Source organism: Amblyraja radiata, chromosome 19 (genome assembly GCF_010909765.2).
Source record: "Amblyraja radiata isolate CabotCenter1 chromosome 19, sAmbRad1.1.pri, whole genome shotgun sequence".
Taxonomy (NCBI): domain Eukaryota; kingdom Metazoa; phylum Chordata; class Chondrichthyes; order Rajiformes; family Rajidae; genus Amblyraja; species Amblyraja radiata.
Genome location: NC_045974.1, coordinates 3,056,647 through 3,074,971, shown reverse-complemented (window position 1 = coordinate 3,074,971; position 18,325 = coordinate 3,056,647). Strand labels below are relative to the sequence as shown.

At 43.2% G+C, this 18,325-nt stretch overlaps 1 protein-coding gene across 1 annotated transcript in view; it reads right to left on the bottom strand.

Moving 5' to 3' along the window:
* Positions 1-15,758, bottom strand: part of washc1 (WASH complex subunit 1) — a 30,108-nt gene extending 14,350 nt beyond the window's left edge. The window contains 4 exon segments of the mRNA XM_033037458.1: positions 3,089-3,235; positions 6,352-6,463; positions 12,553-12,712; positions 15,597-15,758. Of these exon segments, the coding sequence (XP_032893349.1) occupies positions 3,089-3,235; positions 6,352-6,463; positions 12,553-12,712; positions 15,597-15,744 (567 nt within the window). The 5' untranslated portion in view covers positions 15,745-15,758.
* Between the last annotated feature and the right edge of the window lie 2,567 nt (positions 15,759-18,325).

Sequence of the window (18,325 nt, the reverse complement as noted above, 5' to 3'; positions counted from 1 at the left end):
TCTTCGGTTTCCTCCCACACTCCAAAGGCGTACAGGTATGTAGGTTAATTAGCTTGTTAAATGTAAAAATTGTCCCCAGTGTGTGCAGGATAGCTTTAATGTGCGGAGATCGCTGGTCGGCGCGGACCCGGTGGGCCGAAGGGCCTGTTTCCGCGCTGTGGCTCTAAACTAAAAAGAACAATGTGGACCCTGGCTGAAAGAGCAGGCTTAAGCACAAGGATACTAAACCACCTAGACTTTCCTTTCAAGGCGCAAACCTCAGCTAGGTTATTATGGTTAATCGGATTCATTTTCTACAACGGACCAGATTTCTGGGCATTTTTCTGGTCAGTCCTCTCTTCCTGTGAATGTGGGATGTTGGGACAGCCCCAGGTGCTTTAATTCGCTCTCTGGTTTTCCATTTTTGATTCCTCCCCCATCCCCAATCTTGCATTGGTGAAGTGGGGTGACCATACAATTTCCATACCTGTCCCAGCTTCTCTCACCCCAAACAACCCCAGAGGACGTGCAGTGAAGGGGAAAGATATTGCACTGGAAAGACTACGTTGCATCAGTCTGAAGAAGGGTCTCGACCCGAAACGCCACCCGTTCCTTTTCTCCAGAGATGCTGCCTGTCCCGCTGAGTTACTCCAGCACTTTGTGTCTGCCTTCGATTTAAACCAGCATCTGCAGTTCTTTCCTACACAAAGACTACTTTGTCAGGCTTGAATGACAATCATAAGATTGTCACAGCATGGAAGATGGCCATTTGGTCTATCAAAACTGGACCAGGTCTATGTAAGAACAATCCACCAGAGGCATTCTCCTCCCCATTCCCCATCTCTACAAAATTTAGCATTGCTCTATTAGTTTTCTGGTCCGATTCACTTTGCATTGTAAATAAATAATCTACTGCTTTAAGAGATTAATATGTGCAGTGTATTACCAGAAATGCACAGCACAGTACTCTGAAGCAGAGGGACATGACTTTTTAAATTCATTCACATTCATTTTTAATATGGAAAACACTTCAGCCTCCTGTGCAGAGCACTTCTAATTCATACAACACATAGTGGATCATCAAAGTAGCTTAAAAAAGGCACAGAACTGGAGGAGTAAACAGAATCGGTGTCTCATAGTTTGTTTACTTTATAATTAATTAAACACACAATTCATGAGCAAGTTGTGGTAGCTAGAAGTTCCCAACAACCCAGAGTATTTCAGGGGCTGGCAGCAAAAAGCGTTCATGTGATGTCAACAACGGAGTAACTGCAGGTCATTATTCTGACAAGCATCTGAAAAAAGTAAATCCTTCCCTTTTAACATGTAAACAAATACAATCTTGCTAAAAAAAAAAAAAATCACCCAAATGTTCTGGGGATTCCAAGTTCGGCTGGGGGAGGAGCCTAGGGCATGAAGCTTGAGGGGCAATGAAGATTGAGGGGGGATCTTATAGAAACTTACATAGACACCACTTATTGAGGCATAATTGACATTATCCCACTGAAAATGTAAGGAAAGTTCAGGGAATGGCACCTAAATGGTGGCCGATTAGGAAAAGGGGAGATGCAACGAGATCTGGGTGTTATGGTACACCAGTCATTGAAAGTAGGCATGTAGGTGCAGCAGGCAGTGAAGAAAGCGAATGGTATGTTGGCATTCATAGCAAAAGGATTTGAGTATAGGAGCAGGGAGATTCTACTGCAGTTGTGCAGGGTCTTGGTGAGACCACACCTGGAGTATTGCGTACAGTTTTGGTCTCCAAATCTGAGGAAATACATTCTTGCCATAGAGGGAGTACAGAGAAGGTTCACCAGACTGATTCCTGGGATTTCAGGACTTTCATATGAAGAAAGACTGGATAGACTCGGCTTGTACTCGCTAGAATTTAGAAGATTGAGGGGGGATCTTATAGAAACGTACAAAATTCTTAAGGGGTTGGACAGGCTAGATGCAGGAAGATTGTTCCCGATTTTGGGGAAGTCCAGAACAAGGGGTCACAGTTTAAGGATAAGGGGGAAATCTTTTAGGACCGAGATGAGAAAAACATTTTTCACAGAGAGTGGTGAATCTCTGGAATTCTCTGCCACAGAAGGTAGTTGAGGCCAGTTCATTGGCTATATTTAAGAGGGAGTTAGATGTGGCCCTTGTGGCTAAAGGGATCAGGGGGTATGGAGAGAAGGCAGGTACAGGATACTGAGTTGGATGATCAGCCATGATCATATTGAATGGCGGTGCAGGCTCAAAGGGCTGAATGGCCTACTCCTGCACCTATTCTATGTTTCGGAGCGGCGGGAGGTGAGGGGACGGCACGTTATCGTGTCAATGTATCCGGGTCGAGGTGTCAGTGGAGTGGAGGTCCTGCAGCAGTTTGGGGCTACATTAGATCGAGCACCACTACAAGAGGCTGAGCGCAGATCAGATGCGGCCTGCAGCAGTGGAGGACATCAACAACATTCCATGGCCAGGCCGACCTCTGCAACTCTGAGCCAGTGCTGCCACTAGGACAACAAGACTTTATAGCCAAGTTAAGACTCAACATTTTTAACAACTTTGGACTTGAATCACACAAAATGGCACGAGAAACGTGTTAACTCCGTATACTGTCTCAGTGGTTTCTACTATTCTTATGGTCTTGTATTCGAGTATGATTGTGTCTATGTGTAGTGTGATTTTTACTGAAACAGTGCAAAATAGGAATTTCACTGCACCTAGCTACATGTGACAACAAAGTGCCATTGAACAAAAAAATGTTTTTGTTTTGAGAATTGAGAATTTTGGATAAACTGTGCACCCAGAGCAAGAGAATGTCCAAATTTAATTCATGAGGTACAGCATAATGTTGCAACCAACATTATACTGGAAGAGTATAGATTAGGTATAAGTGAAGCAAGTCTGAAGGATCCCGACCCAAAACGTCACCTATCCATGTCCTCCGGAGATGCCTTCCGACTGTCCTGCTTGGTTACTCCAGCACTTTGTGTTTTACCCATTCTTGGTGACTCGTTATTGGAAATACTGCCGAGAGACAACAAAGTCTCTGGAAGACTGGTTAAGTGGGTAATTCAGATGCATTTTCAGAAAGGAGGAGTTTCCGAGCGACCGATACCTGTGCTGCTTTCTCATCCAGAGGCTTCAGCTTGCTGTGAATCTTGCAGCGTGGACGCTTCTGCAAAGTGGAGCCATCTGCACCAGTGAAAATTGAAACGTAGTCTTGAAGCCTGTCAGGTGCAGGGTACTTTGCACTGGAAAACACCTGTAAAAGGCAAATTACGCTTTGAGTTAGCATTAGCAAAACAACAGCACTTTGTCAATTCCACAAAAAAGGTGACGTGGTAATATAGAGCAGTACAGCACAGGAACATGTCCTTCATCCCACATTGTATTTGATGTCTAAACTAATTAAATCTGTCTGCACATAATCCATATCCATCTATATCCAAATGGCTATCTAAAAGCTTCTTACATGCCACCATTGCGTCTGCCTCCACCCGTGGTTGTGCGTTTTAGGTACCATCTACTGTGTAAATATAAAACCTGCCCCACAGACCGCTTTAAACATTGCCCCATAACCTTAAAGCTAAAGGCAAAAATGGTTCTAACATTCCAACCTATCTACGCCTCTCATCATAGAAACATTGAAAATAGGTGCAGGAGGAGGCCATTCGTCCCTTCGAGCCTGCGCCGCCATTCATTGTGATCATGGCTGATCATCCACAATCAGTAACACGTGCCTGCATTCTCCCCATATCCCTTGATTCCGCTAGCCCCTAGAGCTCTATCGAACTCTCTTATAAATTCATCCAGTGAATTGGCCTCTACTGCCTTCTGTGGTAGAGAATTCCACAAATTCACAACTGTGTGAAAAAGTTTGTTCTCATTTCAGTTTTAAATAGCCTCCCCTTTATTCTTAGACTGTGGTGCTGGTTCTGGACTCTCCCATCATTGGGAATTTTTTTCCTGCATCTAGCTTGACCAGTCCTTTTATAATTATATATGTTTCTGTGAGATTCTCCTCTCATCCTTCTAAATTCCAGTGAATACAAGCCCAGTCTTTCCAATCTTTCCTCATATGACAGTCCCACCATCCCAGGGACTAACAATAGGTGCAGGAGTAGGCCATTTGGCCCTTCGAGCCAGCACCGTGAACCCATACTGCACTGCCTCAATAGCATTTTAAATATTTCTGTCAAGTTTCCCCTCAGCCTCTTGACACTCCTCAGAGTTTGTCTAACCTGTCCTTATAGGTAATACCCACTAATCCAGACAGCATTCTGGTAAACCTCTTCTGCACCTCTCCAAAGCTTCCACATCCCTCTGTACCAACTCCACCCTAATTCCCCATAAGCCCCATGGATCAATGACAGGGCTTCTACAAAAGATAGGCAACATGGTATAGGAGACAGATTGTCCTTGCAATTAAAGATTGTGATGAAGGAAGTAGACAAAAAAAACACAAAAACAAAACAGAAAATAAAGTGGAAACAGTAGTGGAAACGTACGAGAATCAAGGAGTAGAATTGGTCTATAGCTCTCCAAGCAAGAATGGTAATGCAGGATATATTAATCACCAAATGAGAGGTGCAGATAAAATGCTGGAAGATTTTAATCTTATATATAGACTGGGCAAACCAAAGCTGCAGTAATACGGTTCAGTGTGCGAGTCCCAGCATCTTGAGGAACTAGTGAGGGAGAAGATTCTTAGATCAAATGTTATACAGTGAGAGATTGATGATACAGTACTTAGCAGACCTTTAGGGAACATTGATCAGAAATTAGAAGAAAAATAGTAGAAATTTACACAAAAAAAATTCAAAGAGATTTAGTTCAATGGGAGACCAGGATCTTAAATCCAAATAAATCAATCATGTTGCACACATTGTCTATGGCAGATTGGAAAACCACATTTAAAGGCATGACTGTATTAGCAACAGATAACTTTCAAAGAGCTTCTAATTGTTTTCAAGTTTAATACATCTCTCAGGTTAAAAAAAATAGCATGAAAAGTAATTCAAACGGCTATCAAGAGAAGTTAAGGATAGACTGAGATCAAAGGAAAATGTTTATGAAACCGTCAAAAGGCAAAGCCGGAAGATTGCAGAAGTTTCAGTATTAAGCAATTAAGACCAGTGCACTGACAGGAAAGGAAAAGCAAGCGTACAAGAGAAGGCTGGTGAGAAACATAAAATCAGATTGTAAGAGTGCCTATAGATATACAAAATAGGAAAAGATAAGCTAAAACTGTTTCTTATTCATTGTTGTGACCTTGGCATTGCTATTAACAGTAATTTGCTGCTATTTTACAATTTTATAGGAGCAGAATTAGGCCATTCGGCCCATGGGGTCTACTCAAGTTCAAGTTACATTTATTGTCACACGCACCAATTGGTGCAGTGAGATTTGAGTTACCATACAGCCATACAATACTCCATCATTCAATCATGACTGATCTATCTTTCCCATCTCAACCCCATTCTCCTGCCTACTCCCCATAACCTTTGACACCCGTACTAATCACGAACCAGTCAATCTCTGCTTTAAAAATACACAATTACTTGGCCTCCACAGCTGTCTGTAACACTGAATTCCACGGATTCACCACCCTCTGGTTTAAGTAATTCCTCATCTCCTTTTTAAAGGTACATCGTTTTATTCTGAGGCTGTGCTCGCTGACCCTAGATTCTCCCACTAGTGGAAACATCTTCTCCACATCCACTGTATTCAGGCCTTTCACTATTCAGTAAGTTTCAATGAGTTACCCCACTCATTCTTAAACTCAGTTACAATGAGATCCCCCCCCTCACCTCAACTCCACTTTACAATAATCATGACCGATGAACATTGCATGCACAAAATAAACAAGATAAACTTCCATGTGGTAGATTTACAATTCATATAATATTCTTATGAATCTGTACTTTTTGAAGGGAGCAATATTCCAGCTTCATTAGGATATGAGATGTCAAAACCAGATATTATCTCCCTTCCCATGGTACACTGTCAGAAGATGTTATAATGTGGAATTTAATTCTTAGGTTTAGATTTTGACAGCAAAAATAATCAAAATAGAAAACGGACTGGAATCAGGATTAATTGAGAGCAAACTGAAGCTCTTGTTACTGGTTCACGATAGGTAAATAGATTCTTGAGTGGGTGTGCAGACATCAAGTTAAGGGAAACTCAAATTGAATTTGAATGCGAGTACAGATTTCCCCCACACAGTTTACACTGAAAATTGCAGTACATCCAAATTAAAATTGTGCAACAAGAGGGTCAGAGATAAATATTTCCAAATTCATGACGCCCTGTTTCCATGAAGAAACTCAAACCAGAATCCCAGTTGCACAAGGAAATTCATGTACTCAGCCTTACTTTAGTGGCTTTCTTGCTGCCTTTGATTTTCGTGATCTTGGCTTGTGCCAGGTTGATCCGGTCACTGATGGACCTCAAACGAGTTTGATTACTTTCCACGTTTTGGGAAACCCTGCAAGACATCCGGTTATTAACATTATCACTTACACGATGAAACACCATTGTGATAATGTACTTACCATGACTCAGTTATGATGAATGTAATTATTGTAAAGATGCTAAATGGATTCAAATCGATAGATGAAGAACACGTTTTAAGAACAGTTTCTCACAATGGTTCAGTTCTGAGGTCATTCTGAAGACAGGTTTAGAAGGTACAGGTGGTTAGAAGAGGCACTAATTGTTAACACTTCAGCAGTATTGAGAAAGTGGGCTAAAAAGGTAGATAAACTACATTGTTCAAAAGGGAACTGCAGATGCTGGAATATCGAAGGTACACAAAATTGCTGGGGAAACTCAGCGGGTGCATTGGTAGGTTTGACCTATTGCAATCTTCTCACACCCCACCACTCCATATTACAAGTTGAATTTAGGTCAGAAACACAAGGTATTCTTCTGCAGAATTTTAAAACACTAGCAAGGCAGGTCCAGCAAATGGTGAATCAGTCTGTATTGCAAAAGGGTTGGTGTCAAGAAATTGGGAAGGAAGCATTGTTACAATTATTCAATTGAGACAACATCTCTGGAGTACTGTACATAACAAACACAATGAACTGCACATGCAAAAAACAAAAAGACTAAGTACTGGAAGCACATGCAGTCTGAAGAAGGGTCCTGATCTAATATATCACCTATCCATGCTCTCCAGAGGTGCTATCAGATCTGCTGACTTACTCTAGCACTTTGACTTTTTTCGTGTTGTACATAATTTTGGTTCCCTTCTGGCAAGGATATACTAGTATTGCAGTGTTTGAAAAGAGATTCACTTAGTTGATTATTGGGATAAGAGGGCTGTCCAATTATGAATGGCTAAAGAAATTAGATCTATGTTCTTTGACGTTTAGAAGAATGAGGCGCGATTTTAATGGAACATTCAAGATCCTGAGAGAAAATGTCGAGGGTTTGCCACTCGTGAGAACAACTTCTCACAGAGGCTGGTGAATCGATAGAATTCTCGACCAAAGATGATTGTTGAGGGTGTTTAAAAAGAAAGTTGATATATTTTTGAAAAAGATCAGGATATTGAGGTATATGGTGGCTGGCACTAGCAGGCAAGGCATGCACAGAGCAACCACAGTTATACTGAATGGTAGGGGTGGCTGGAGGGGCCGAGTGGTCTACTCGTGCTATTTTGTATAGAATGCACAACAGCATCTCCAAGGCTTAATTAACAGCACATCCTCAACCATGACTCTAACACCTCAGAGTTTAAGGGAAGCAGAACACTTAGAAACCACAACACTTAAGTACTCTACCAATTGCAATTCCTTCATTATTAATGATTGAAGCCTTGCAATGCACCATCGAAGCACAATTTACAGATGAACTGCAGTGTTCCAAAAAATTGGATCACTGGAATCATGATGAATTTAAAAGAGAATTTAAAAGAAAAAAAATTGGATCACTGGATGAATTTAAAAGAGAGTTAAATAGAGCTCGAGGAGCTAGCGGAATCAAGGGATGTGGAGAGAAGGCAGGCATGGGTTACTGCTTGTGGATGATCAGCCATGATCACAATGAATGGTGGTGCAGGCTTGAAGGGTCAAATGGCCTCCTCCTGCACCTATTTTCTATGTTTCTATGAAAAGTTAGGGATTGGCAAGGAACACCCACATCACAAAAATGTTCTGAAAGTTTTACAGGCTTGTCTGATACTTTCAAAAGTCTTTGGTAACATTTGGCACAAAAGATTTCCAAATCTATTCCTTCTTCATTGGACACTGGCAATGAATGTCCTATGGTTCTAGAATCCAATCCCCACAGTACAGAATGACAGCACATCAGTATAACCCTAATCGAGTGCAGTTAAGGCAAAACATGTTTTAACTACCTACGATTTAGAAACAGGTTTTGCTGTGTTGCATTTGGAAGAATGACATAATTACAGTTTGAATTAAATCGTAGATTGCCAATTGATAAAAATATGACTACATTCCACCACAGCCCAATTTAAGTTTTTAGTAGTGGCGTTACATTCCAAAGAAAAAACTGTGTCTGGCTTGTTCAAGGAAAAACTCACTATTAATAATCAAAGAAAATAGCTATTAATGACTATGATATAGTTGGGATCACGGAGACATGGCTCCAGGGTGACCAAGGCTGGGAGCTGAACATCCAGGGATATTCAATATTCAGGAGGGATAGAGAGAAAGGAAAAGGAGGTGGGGTAGCGTTGCTGATTAGAGAGGAGATTAACGCAATGGAAAGGAAGGACATTAGCTTGCAGGATGTGGAATCGGTATGGGTAGAGCTGCGAAACACTAAGGGGCAGAAAACGCTGGTGGGTGTTGTGTACAGGCCACCTAACAGTAGTAGTGAAGTTGGAGATGGTATCAAACAGGAAATTAGAAATGCGTGCGACAAAGGCAAAACCGTTATAATGGGTGACTTCAATCTACATATAGATTGGGTGAATCAAATTGGCAGGGGTGCTGAGGAAGAGGATTTTTTGGAATGTATGCGGGATAGTTATCTAAATCAACATGTAGAGGAACCAACGAGAGAGCAGGCTATTTTAGACTGGGTATTGAGTAATGAGGAAGGGTTAGTTAGCAGTCTTGTTGTACGTGCCCCCTTGGGCAAGAGTGACCATAATATGGTTGAGTTCTTCATTAGGATGGAGAGTGACATTGTTAATTCAGAAACAATGGTTCTGAACTTAAAGAAAGGTAACTTTGAGGGTATGAGACGTGAATTGGCCAAGATTGACTGGCAATTAATTCTAAAAGGGTTGACGGTGGATATGCAATGGAAGACATTTAAAGACTGCATGGATGAACTACAAAAATTGTTCATCCCAGTTTGGCAAAAGAATAAATCAGGGAAGGTAGTGCATCCGTGGATAACAAGGGAAATCAGGGATAGTATCAAAGCGAAGGATGATGCGTACAAATTAGCCAGAAAAAGCAGCATACCGGAGGACTGGGAGAAATTCAGAGACCAGCAGAGGAGGACAAAGGGCTTAATTAGGAAAGGAAAAATAGATTATGAAAGAAAACTGGCAGGGAACATAAAAACTGACTGCAAAAGGTTTTATAGATATGTGAAAAGAAAGAGATTAGTTAAAACAAATGTAGGTCCCTTGCAGTCAGAAACGGGTGAGTTGATCATGGGGAACAAGGATATGGCGGACCAATTGAATAACTACTTTGGTTCCGTCTTCACTAAGGAAGACATAAATAATCTGCCGGAAATAGCAGGGGACCGCGGGTCAAAGGAGTTGGAGGAATTGAGTGAAATCCAGGTTAGCCGGGAAGTGGTGTTGGGTAAATTGAATGGATTAAAGGCCGATAAATCCCCAGGGCCAGATAGGCTGCACCCCAGAGTACTTAAGGAAGTAGCTCCAGAAATAGTGGATGCATTAGTAATAATCTTTCAAAACTCTTTAGATTCTGGAGTAGTTCCTGAGGATTGGCGGGTAGCAAACGTAACCCCACTTTTTAAGAAGGGAGGGAGAGAGAAAACGGGGAATTACAGACCAGTTAGTCTAACATCGGTAGTGGGGAAACTGCTAGAGTCAGTTATTAAAGATGGGATAGCAGCACATTTGGAAAGTGGTGAAAGGGGAGAACCAGTGGATGTGGTGTATCTGGACTTCCAGAAGGCTTTCGACAAGGTCCCACATAAGAGATTAGTTTACAAACTTAAAGCACACGGCATTGAGGGTTCAGTATTGATGTGGATAGAGAACTGGCTGGCAAACAGGAAGCAAAGAGTAGGAGTAAACGGGTCCTTTTCACAATGGCAGGCAGTGACTAGTGGGGTACCGCAAGGCTCAGTGCTGGGACCCCAGCTATTTACAATATATATTAATGATCTGGATGAGGGAATTGAAGGCAATATCTCCAAGTTTGCGGATGACACTAAGCTGGGGGGCAGTGTTAGCTGTGAGGAGGATGCTAGGAGACTGCAATGTGACTTGGATAGGCTGGGTGAGTGGGCAAATGTTTGGCAGATGCAGTATAATGTGGATAAATGTGAGGTTATCCATTTTGGTGGCAAAAACAGGAAAGCAGACTATTATCTAAATGGTGGCCGACTAGGAAAAGGGGAGATGCAGCGAGACCTGGGTGTCATGGTACACCAGTCATTGAAAGTGCAGGTGCAGCAGGCAGTGAAGAAAGCGAATGGTATGTTAGCTTTCATAGCAAAAGGATTTGAGTATAGGAGCAGGGAGGTTCTACTGCAGTTGTACAGGGTCTTGGTGAGACCACACCTGGAGTATTGCGTACAGTTTTGGTCTCCAAATCTGAGGAAGGACATTATTGCCATAGAGGGAGTGCAGAGAAGGTTCACCAGACTGATTCCTGGGATGTCAGGACTGTCTTATGAAGAAAGACTGGATAGACTTGGTTTATACTCTCTAGAATTTAGGAGATTGAGAGGGGATCTTATAGAAACTTACAAAATTCTTAAGGGGTTGGACAGGCTAGATGCAGGAAGATTGCTCCCGATGTTGGGGAAGTCCAGGACAAGGGGTCACAGCTTAAGGATAAGGGGGAAATCCTTTAAAACCGAGATGAGAAGAACTTTTTTCACACAGAGAGTGGTGAATCTCTGGAACTCCCTGCCACAGAGGGTAGTCGAGGCCAGTTCATTGGCTATATTTAAGAGGGAGTTAGATGTGGCCCTGGTGGCTAAGGGGATCAGAGGGTATGGAGAGAAGGCAGGTACGGGATACTGAGTTGGATGATCAGCCATGATCATATTGAATGGCGGTGCAGGCTCGAAGGGCCGAATGGCCTACTCCTGCACCTAATTTCTATGTTTCTATGTTTCTAAAAAGCATAAAGTACAGATTTTTTAAATTTTGGCCTCGAAAGTTGTCCATATTCTCAGATTTCCTTTCAATACTTTTTATTTTTAAAACACTCAATCTTTACTCCTAAGATGGACACAAAAGGCTGGAGTAACTCAGCAGGACAGGCAGCCTCTCTGGAGAGAAGGAATGGGTGACGTTTCGGGTCGAGACCCTTCTTCAGACCCATTCCTTCTCTCCAGAGACATCCCAAAGACATATCCCGCTGAGTTACTTCTGTTTTTTCTGCTTTCAGTTTAAACCAGCATCTGCAGTTTCTTCTTTTACACATAATCTTTACTCTAAACCTAGATCAAATAACCTTCTTTCATTCTCTATACCAAAACAGATTAAAAAACACTGCAGACCTGGTATAGATAACAAGAGTGGCGGCAGACAATGTGGGGAAATGTTACGTAAAAAGGAAAAAGGCGATAACATTGTTATAACACATTCAAGCAATATTGGAAGGAAAGTTATCTCCAGAAACCTCTGCTGTGTGCCTGTGATGAGCTTTGACAGCAACTCTGTTCTCATATCCTGTTTTGGTTCTTTTGATTACATACTCTATTTTCAGCTTTCAGCAGTCTCCCATTGAATTTTCTAGATCAGGGAGGAATGCTGATCAGTCTTGCAATCATTCAAAAAGAAAATCATCAAAACCTTAACTTTCACGTAAAAAGTTAGGATCTATGTCCAAGTATCTTCTATGAAGCAAATTATGCAATTCTAAAAGAAAATAAGAAAAACGAGAAGCAAGGAACTGCAGATGCTGGTGTACAAAAAAAAAGACAAAGTGCAGGAGTTACTCAGTGGGTCAGGAAACATCTCCGGAGAATACGGAAAGGTGACGATTCACTGCCGTGTGGAGTTTGCACGTTCTCCCTGTGACTGCGTGGGTTTCCTCCGGTTGCTCCGGTTTCCCTCCCACATCCCAAAGACATGTGGGTTTATAGGTTGATAGGCCTCTGTAAATTAGTGGATGAGAAAGCGGGATAACATAGAATAGGTGTGAACGGGTGATCGATGGATGGCGAGGACTCGGTGGGCCGATGGGCCTGTTTCCACGCTGTATCTCGAAACTAAACTGAACTCCTCTGTATGAGCGCACTGGGTACAATTCAAGCAATGATTATGCACTACTCATACTGTACAAAGTCCTACACAATCTCAGCACACCAACCTGTGTTCAACAAGCCTAAAGCCTAACATAAATCTACCAAAGAGACTTCCAAAGCCCATACCTATTGAAGATATCATTGGAGATTTTCTGGAGGTACTGAAGGGCATCGCTGATTTGGTGTATGGCTTCTTCACGGCGCAAGTCCGACTGGATGATTGGAACAGTGTAAACCTGTCCTTCGGTGAAATACTTCTGCATCATTTTAACTGACTGCTGGTAAACTGAAAAAAAAGAGAAAAATTAATTACAATGTAGACACGAGGAACTGCAATGCTGATTTACAACAAAATACACAGCGCTCTGAAATAACTAAGCGGGTCAAGCTGCATGGACAGGAAAGGTTTAGAGGGAGATGAGCCAAATGGGACTAACATAGATGGGACACCTTGGTCACCATGGACAAGTTGACCAAGTTGTTTCCGTGCTGTACGGCTATGACTGTCTCTGGAGGATATGGATAGGTGACGATTTGGGCCGGGACCCTTCTTCAGGCAACGCCATTCCCCAGATTTCTCTATAATTTACTGTCCCCAGATTACCATCAACTTCTTCCCACCCCCTCAAAATGCCCCAGATTCCACCAATCGCAGTAGGGACTGTTTACAACTTCAAACTAATCCATGCTGCTTCAGGCTTCGAGGGGAAAATGAAATGCCAGGAGGAAGGTAGACAATAAACGCTGGAGAAACTCAGCAGGTGAGGCAGCATCTATGGAGTGAAGGAATAGTTGATGTTTCAGGTCAAGACCCTTCCTCAGACTGATTGCCAGGGGGAAAGCCACATTGCCACAGGGAGAATATGCAAACTCTACACGGGCAGCACTTTGGATCAGGATCGATCCGGGATCATTGGAATTGTGAGGCATCAACTCTGCTGATGCCTCCACTGGTAAAGTTTGATTTTAGAGATTTAGCATTGAAACAGTTCCTTCGGCCCACCGTGTTCACACTGACCATCGATCACCCTTTCATACTAGTTCTATGTTATTCCACTTTCTCATCCACTCCCTCCAAACTTGGGGAAATTTAACAGACGCCTACAAACCAGCACATCTTTGGGATGTGGGAGGAAACCGGAGCAACCCCACGCGGTCACAGGACGAACGTGCAAACTCTACACAGACAGCACCCGAGGTCAGCATCAAACCCAGGTCTCTGCAATGTGAGGCAGCGGCTCTACCAGCTGTGCCACCCTAATCAGATGTTGTCTCTCAGCTTAAACTAAACAATGGCCCCTTATTCAAGCTGGATTGCTGAGAAGTGCAACAATTTCATGGTAAGTTCCTAAATGAATGCAGATATCCAAAAAATATCAGTCGCACAAGAACTTCCAACTCACATGATGCATGTCATCTCAATCCACTTGTGAAATAGCAGGAATTTCTAAACAGTTAGTTCTTTCAAGTTTTAACAGAACACCGATGGATTTCTGATGTGTACAAAATGCAGACCAGTTCCAAAATGAATGCAAATTTGCAAAAGCCATCTGCTCAAAGTTGCACATCCGTTTCCAACTCATATGATACGCATCATCCCAATCTATTAACTGCATAGCAGTTATTTTCAAACACAGTTCTTTCAAGTTTTAACAGCCACATTTCTTAAATGAACGCAGGTTACCAAAAACCATCAGGCATAAAAGTTGTGCAGCATGGAAACAGGCCCTTCGGCCCAAATTAGCCCATGCTGACCACCAGCTTAGATGCCCCATCTACACTAGTTCCACCAGCCCACACATATCCCTCCAAATCTTTACTATCCACATAACTGTCCAAATGCCTTTTAAACATTGCAATAGTACCTGCCTCAACTACCTCCTTTGGCTCTCATTCCATACAGTTATAAAACTGTCAACAACAAAAAATTGTACCAAACCATAGTTCAACTGCACTTGGAGCATGCCTCCGCTGCTTGGAACCCCGGTACCAAAAAATATAAAGATGTTCTTCAAAATGTTCAACGAAGAGCAGTTTCTTGTATGTGTATGCCCGGTTTTTGTACGGCGACTTCAGACGACAATCCAGTGTAACCAAAATGCTCACAGAATTAAACTGGGACGCCCTTGAAACCAGACGCCAGATGCCCAGACTGACTACCCTTCACAAGATCATCAACCAGGACATCGATCTCAACGCTGAAATATACGTCAAAGAGAAAACAACAAGATCCAGAAGCCACACAAAACAATTTGCAGTTCAGCAACACACATCTACTCCTTACATCGTCATTTTTCCCTGAAGCAATTTCCCTCTGGAATACCTTACCACTATCCTCTGTTGACATGTCCACCTACACAACCTTCAAGATCTCCATCCAGGCCCACAGATGGCACAGGCCCCGCTAGACAGAGGCCTACAAACCAGCACATCTTTGGGATGTGGGAGAAAACCGGAGCACCCGGAAGAAACCCACACGGTCACTTCCAGTATAGTCCCTGGTGGACTCTTCGGAAGCGATGGCCACAAGGTACAAGGTAAATTGACCCCACTCTGTGCGAAAAATATGTCCCTCAGTTCCGTTAAATTTTTCCCCTCTCAACTTAAACCCAGGTTTTCTGTTTCTTGATTTTCCCTACTCTGGGTAAAAGTATAAATTCACCCCAACTATACCTCCCCTCCCCCGCATGATCTTGTACATCAATCAGTTGCACAACAATCTCCAACTCATGACACACATCATCCTATTGAATCCATTAATTAGAAGCAGCCATCTGCAAACTGTTAGGTGGACGCACAAAATGCTGGAGTAACTCAGCAGGACAGGCAACATCATCATCATCTGTGGAGAGAAGGAATGGGCTACGTTTCTGGTCGAGACAACTTCTTCAGGTTTGCAAACAGTTAGTTAATTCCAAGTTTTAAGGGGAACTACACACTTGCTGCATCATCATGCATTTCTGGGATGAGCAGAGTAGCTGAAGTGAATGCAGGGTTCACCCTATCCTCCCCCCCACCAAAAAGAAAGCAGTTGCACAATGAGTCTCCAACTCATATGACGGGGGGGGGGGGGGGGGGGGGTGGTCCCACTAACTACACAGCAGCTATTTGCAAAAAAGTCTGTTCTTCTTTAATACAAGGCCAGCAAAGAAGTATAAACATCCACTGACAGCTTCCAGCATTGAAGATGTGGTGGTGTGGGGGGGGGGAACTCTGTCCGTGCGTGCACGCGCGCTCGCGCTCGCTCCCGGGGCTCCGGCCGCGCGCGCCCGGTGACTTTTGGCGCCAACCGCCGGCCCAACCGCCACCCACCCGCATTCCCGCCGGAGCTGAAGCTTCACCTCAGGGGACGACGGCCGGTCGCCCAAACCCCGCTCCCGCTCCTGCGCCTGCGCTTTCGCCACCTCTCCTTCCTACCCATGGCCGCGCATGCGTCCTTCACTCCCCGTCGCCAGCCACGCCCCCTGCCCATGGCCGCGCATGCGTCCTACACTCCCCGTCGCCAGGCACGCCCCCCTTCCCCATGGCCGCGCATGCGTCCTTCACTCCCCGTCGCCAGCCACGCCCCCCTGCCCCATGGCCGCGCATGCGTCCTACACTCCCCGTCGCCAGCCACGCCCCCTTCCCCATGGCCGCGCATGCGTCCTTCACTCCCCGACGCCAGCCACGCCCCCTGCCCCATGTCCGCGCATGCGTCCTACACTCCCCGTCGCCAGCCACGCCCCCTTCCCCACGTCCGCGCACGCGCTCTTCGCCCCGCGTCGCCAGCCCCGGTTGCCATGGAGCTGCGCACCATTGCTGGGTGAGGACCTGCTGACTGCTTGTTGCCTTTATTAGTAATTATTTTGCCGTGTTAGGCCCCTACTTCTTATTACACGTGTGAAATATCTCCACACCTATTGCTAATAATGTGTGCAGTTCTGGTTGCCCCATTACACGAAGGATGTTGGCTTTCGTCAACTTCCAGTGAGTATAGTCCCTGGTGGACTATGTATTAGGGAGTGATGACCACAATGTACAAGGCTTTGGAGAGGGTGCAGAGGAGGTTTACCAGAATGATGGCTTGATTCGTGCCTATTAAGGACAAGGAGACGTTGGACAAAGTTAGATTGTTTTTAGATTGTCCAGCACATGCATTGTAAGCTGAAGGGTCTGTTCTTGTCAAGAGCCAAGAGTGTTTTATTGTCATATGTCCCAGATAGAACAATGACATTCTTACTTGTTGCAGCACAACAGAATATGTAATCATAGTACATAACGTGAGAAAAAGAAAAAGTCCAGTGTGTATATATATATATACACATACACAATAAACAAACAATTATAGTGCAATGATAATAATAGTCTATTGTAGTTCAGAGCTTATTTGTTGTGTTTAATAACCTGATGGCTACTGATCTATATTCTATCAAAATCTCTCAGATCATACCTGCCCTGTTTTTGAGGAAGAACTACTACTAATTTGTTCAATCTTTCTAGATAGTTCTTGTGTTGAAAACACAATCCACAAGTTTAAAAACAACAAGGACTCCTGGAATCCTCACAGAAGTACTAAAACATGGGATGTATAATCTCCCATTGCTGGGAAAGGGGGAGCAGGCCAAGGAATTTCAGTGACACTGTAAACATGATCATCTTCAAAAAAGGAGGCAAATCACAGCAGAGATTTTTATCCACATGAAAAATCATTGCAAGTACCTTCCACAACTGTCTCCCCCTAATGGCAAAATAACTCAACCCAGAATCACAACGTAGACATTGAGGCATAATTGACATTATCCCACTGAAAATGTAAGGAAAGTTCAGGGAATGGCAGCATTCACCAAGCATGGCCTTGAAAAAGATTTCAACAGAGATTAAGGAGGACAGTTTTCAAAATGTTCTGTCCATACCAAATTGTTACCATATGAAGTGTGCGCATGTGCGGGGCCTCGGGCCGGCGAGGCCTGCGGAATCAGCGATATTTTCCAGGCGCTTTGAAGATGTGTATTACAGAAATGAGTTGCTTAAAGCTTAAATAAAGTTTAAGTAAATTAGAATTTTTCATTTGCCTCACAACTCAATCTCATAAGTTAAGCAGTGCGACATCGTTTGGATCTGGATCCCAACTCACCTACTGCTGCAAAGGAATGGAAGCACTGGCTTCGTACACTAAATAACTTCTGTGATGAGTATGGCGACAATGCACCAGACAAATTCAGGACATTAATAAGTTCTGTCTCTTATGATGTATATGATTACATAGAGGAATGTACAACTTATGATTCTACTATTGCTGTACTAAGCAGACTCTTCGTTAAGACACCCAATGTAATATTTGCTCGACACCTCCTTGCTACTCGTAAACAAAAACCTGGTGAGTCACTTGATGAATTTTCAAAGACTTAGTAAAGACTGTGCCTTCAAAGCAGTTACAGCTGATCAATATCGACAGGAACTTATTCGAGACTCTTTTATTAATGGTTTGGCATAGCCTTTAATACGACAGAAAACAAAACCTTGGATTTACAGTCAGTTTACAATCAAGCTTACTCATTAGACTTGGCTCAGAAAAATTCAGATGCTTATGGCTCATCTAATGTGTATTCTGCTGCAACTACTACAAAAGAATCTCACCCAAGTACTAATATGGAGCAAGCTGAAACAATTTCTACTGATAAATGTGCCCTTGCTGCAGCATATACTTATTCAAAAAGGAAGTGTTACTTTTGCGGCGGTAATATTCATAATAGAGAGATATGTCCTGCTCGAGAGGCAACTTATAATAGTTGTGGCAAGAAGGGACATTATTCTAGAGTATGCAAATCCAAAGCAACTACTAAAAGTGTGACTGCTGCCATGTATATGCCTACTTTATGTGCAATTACAGCTGCATTTCCTCAGAGCTTGTCTTATGCAG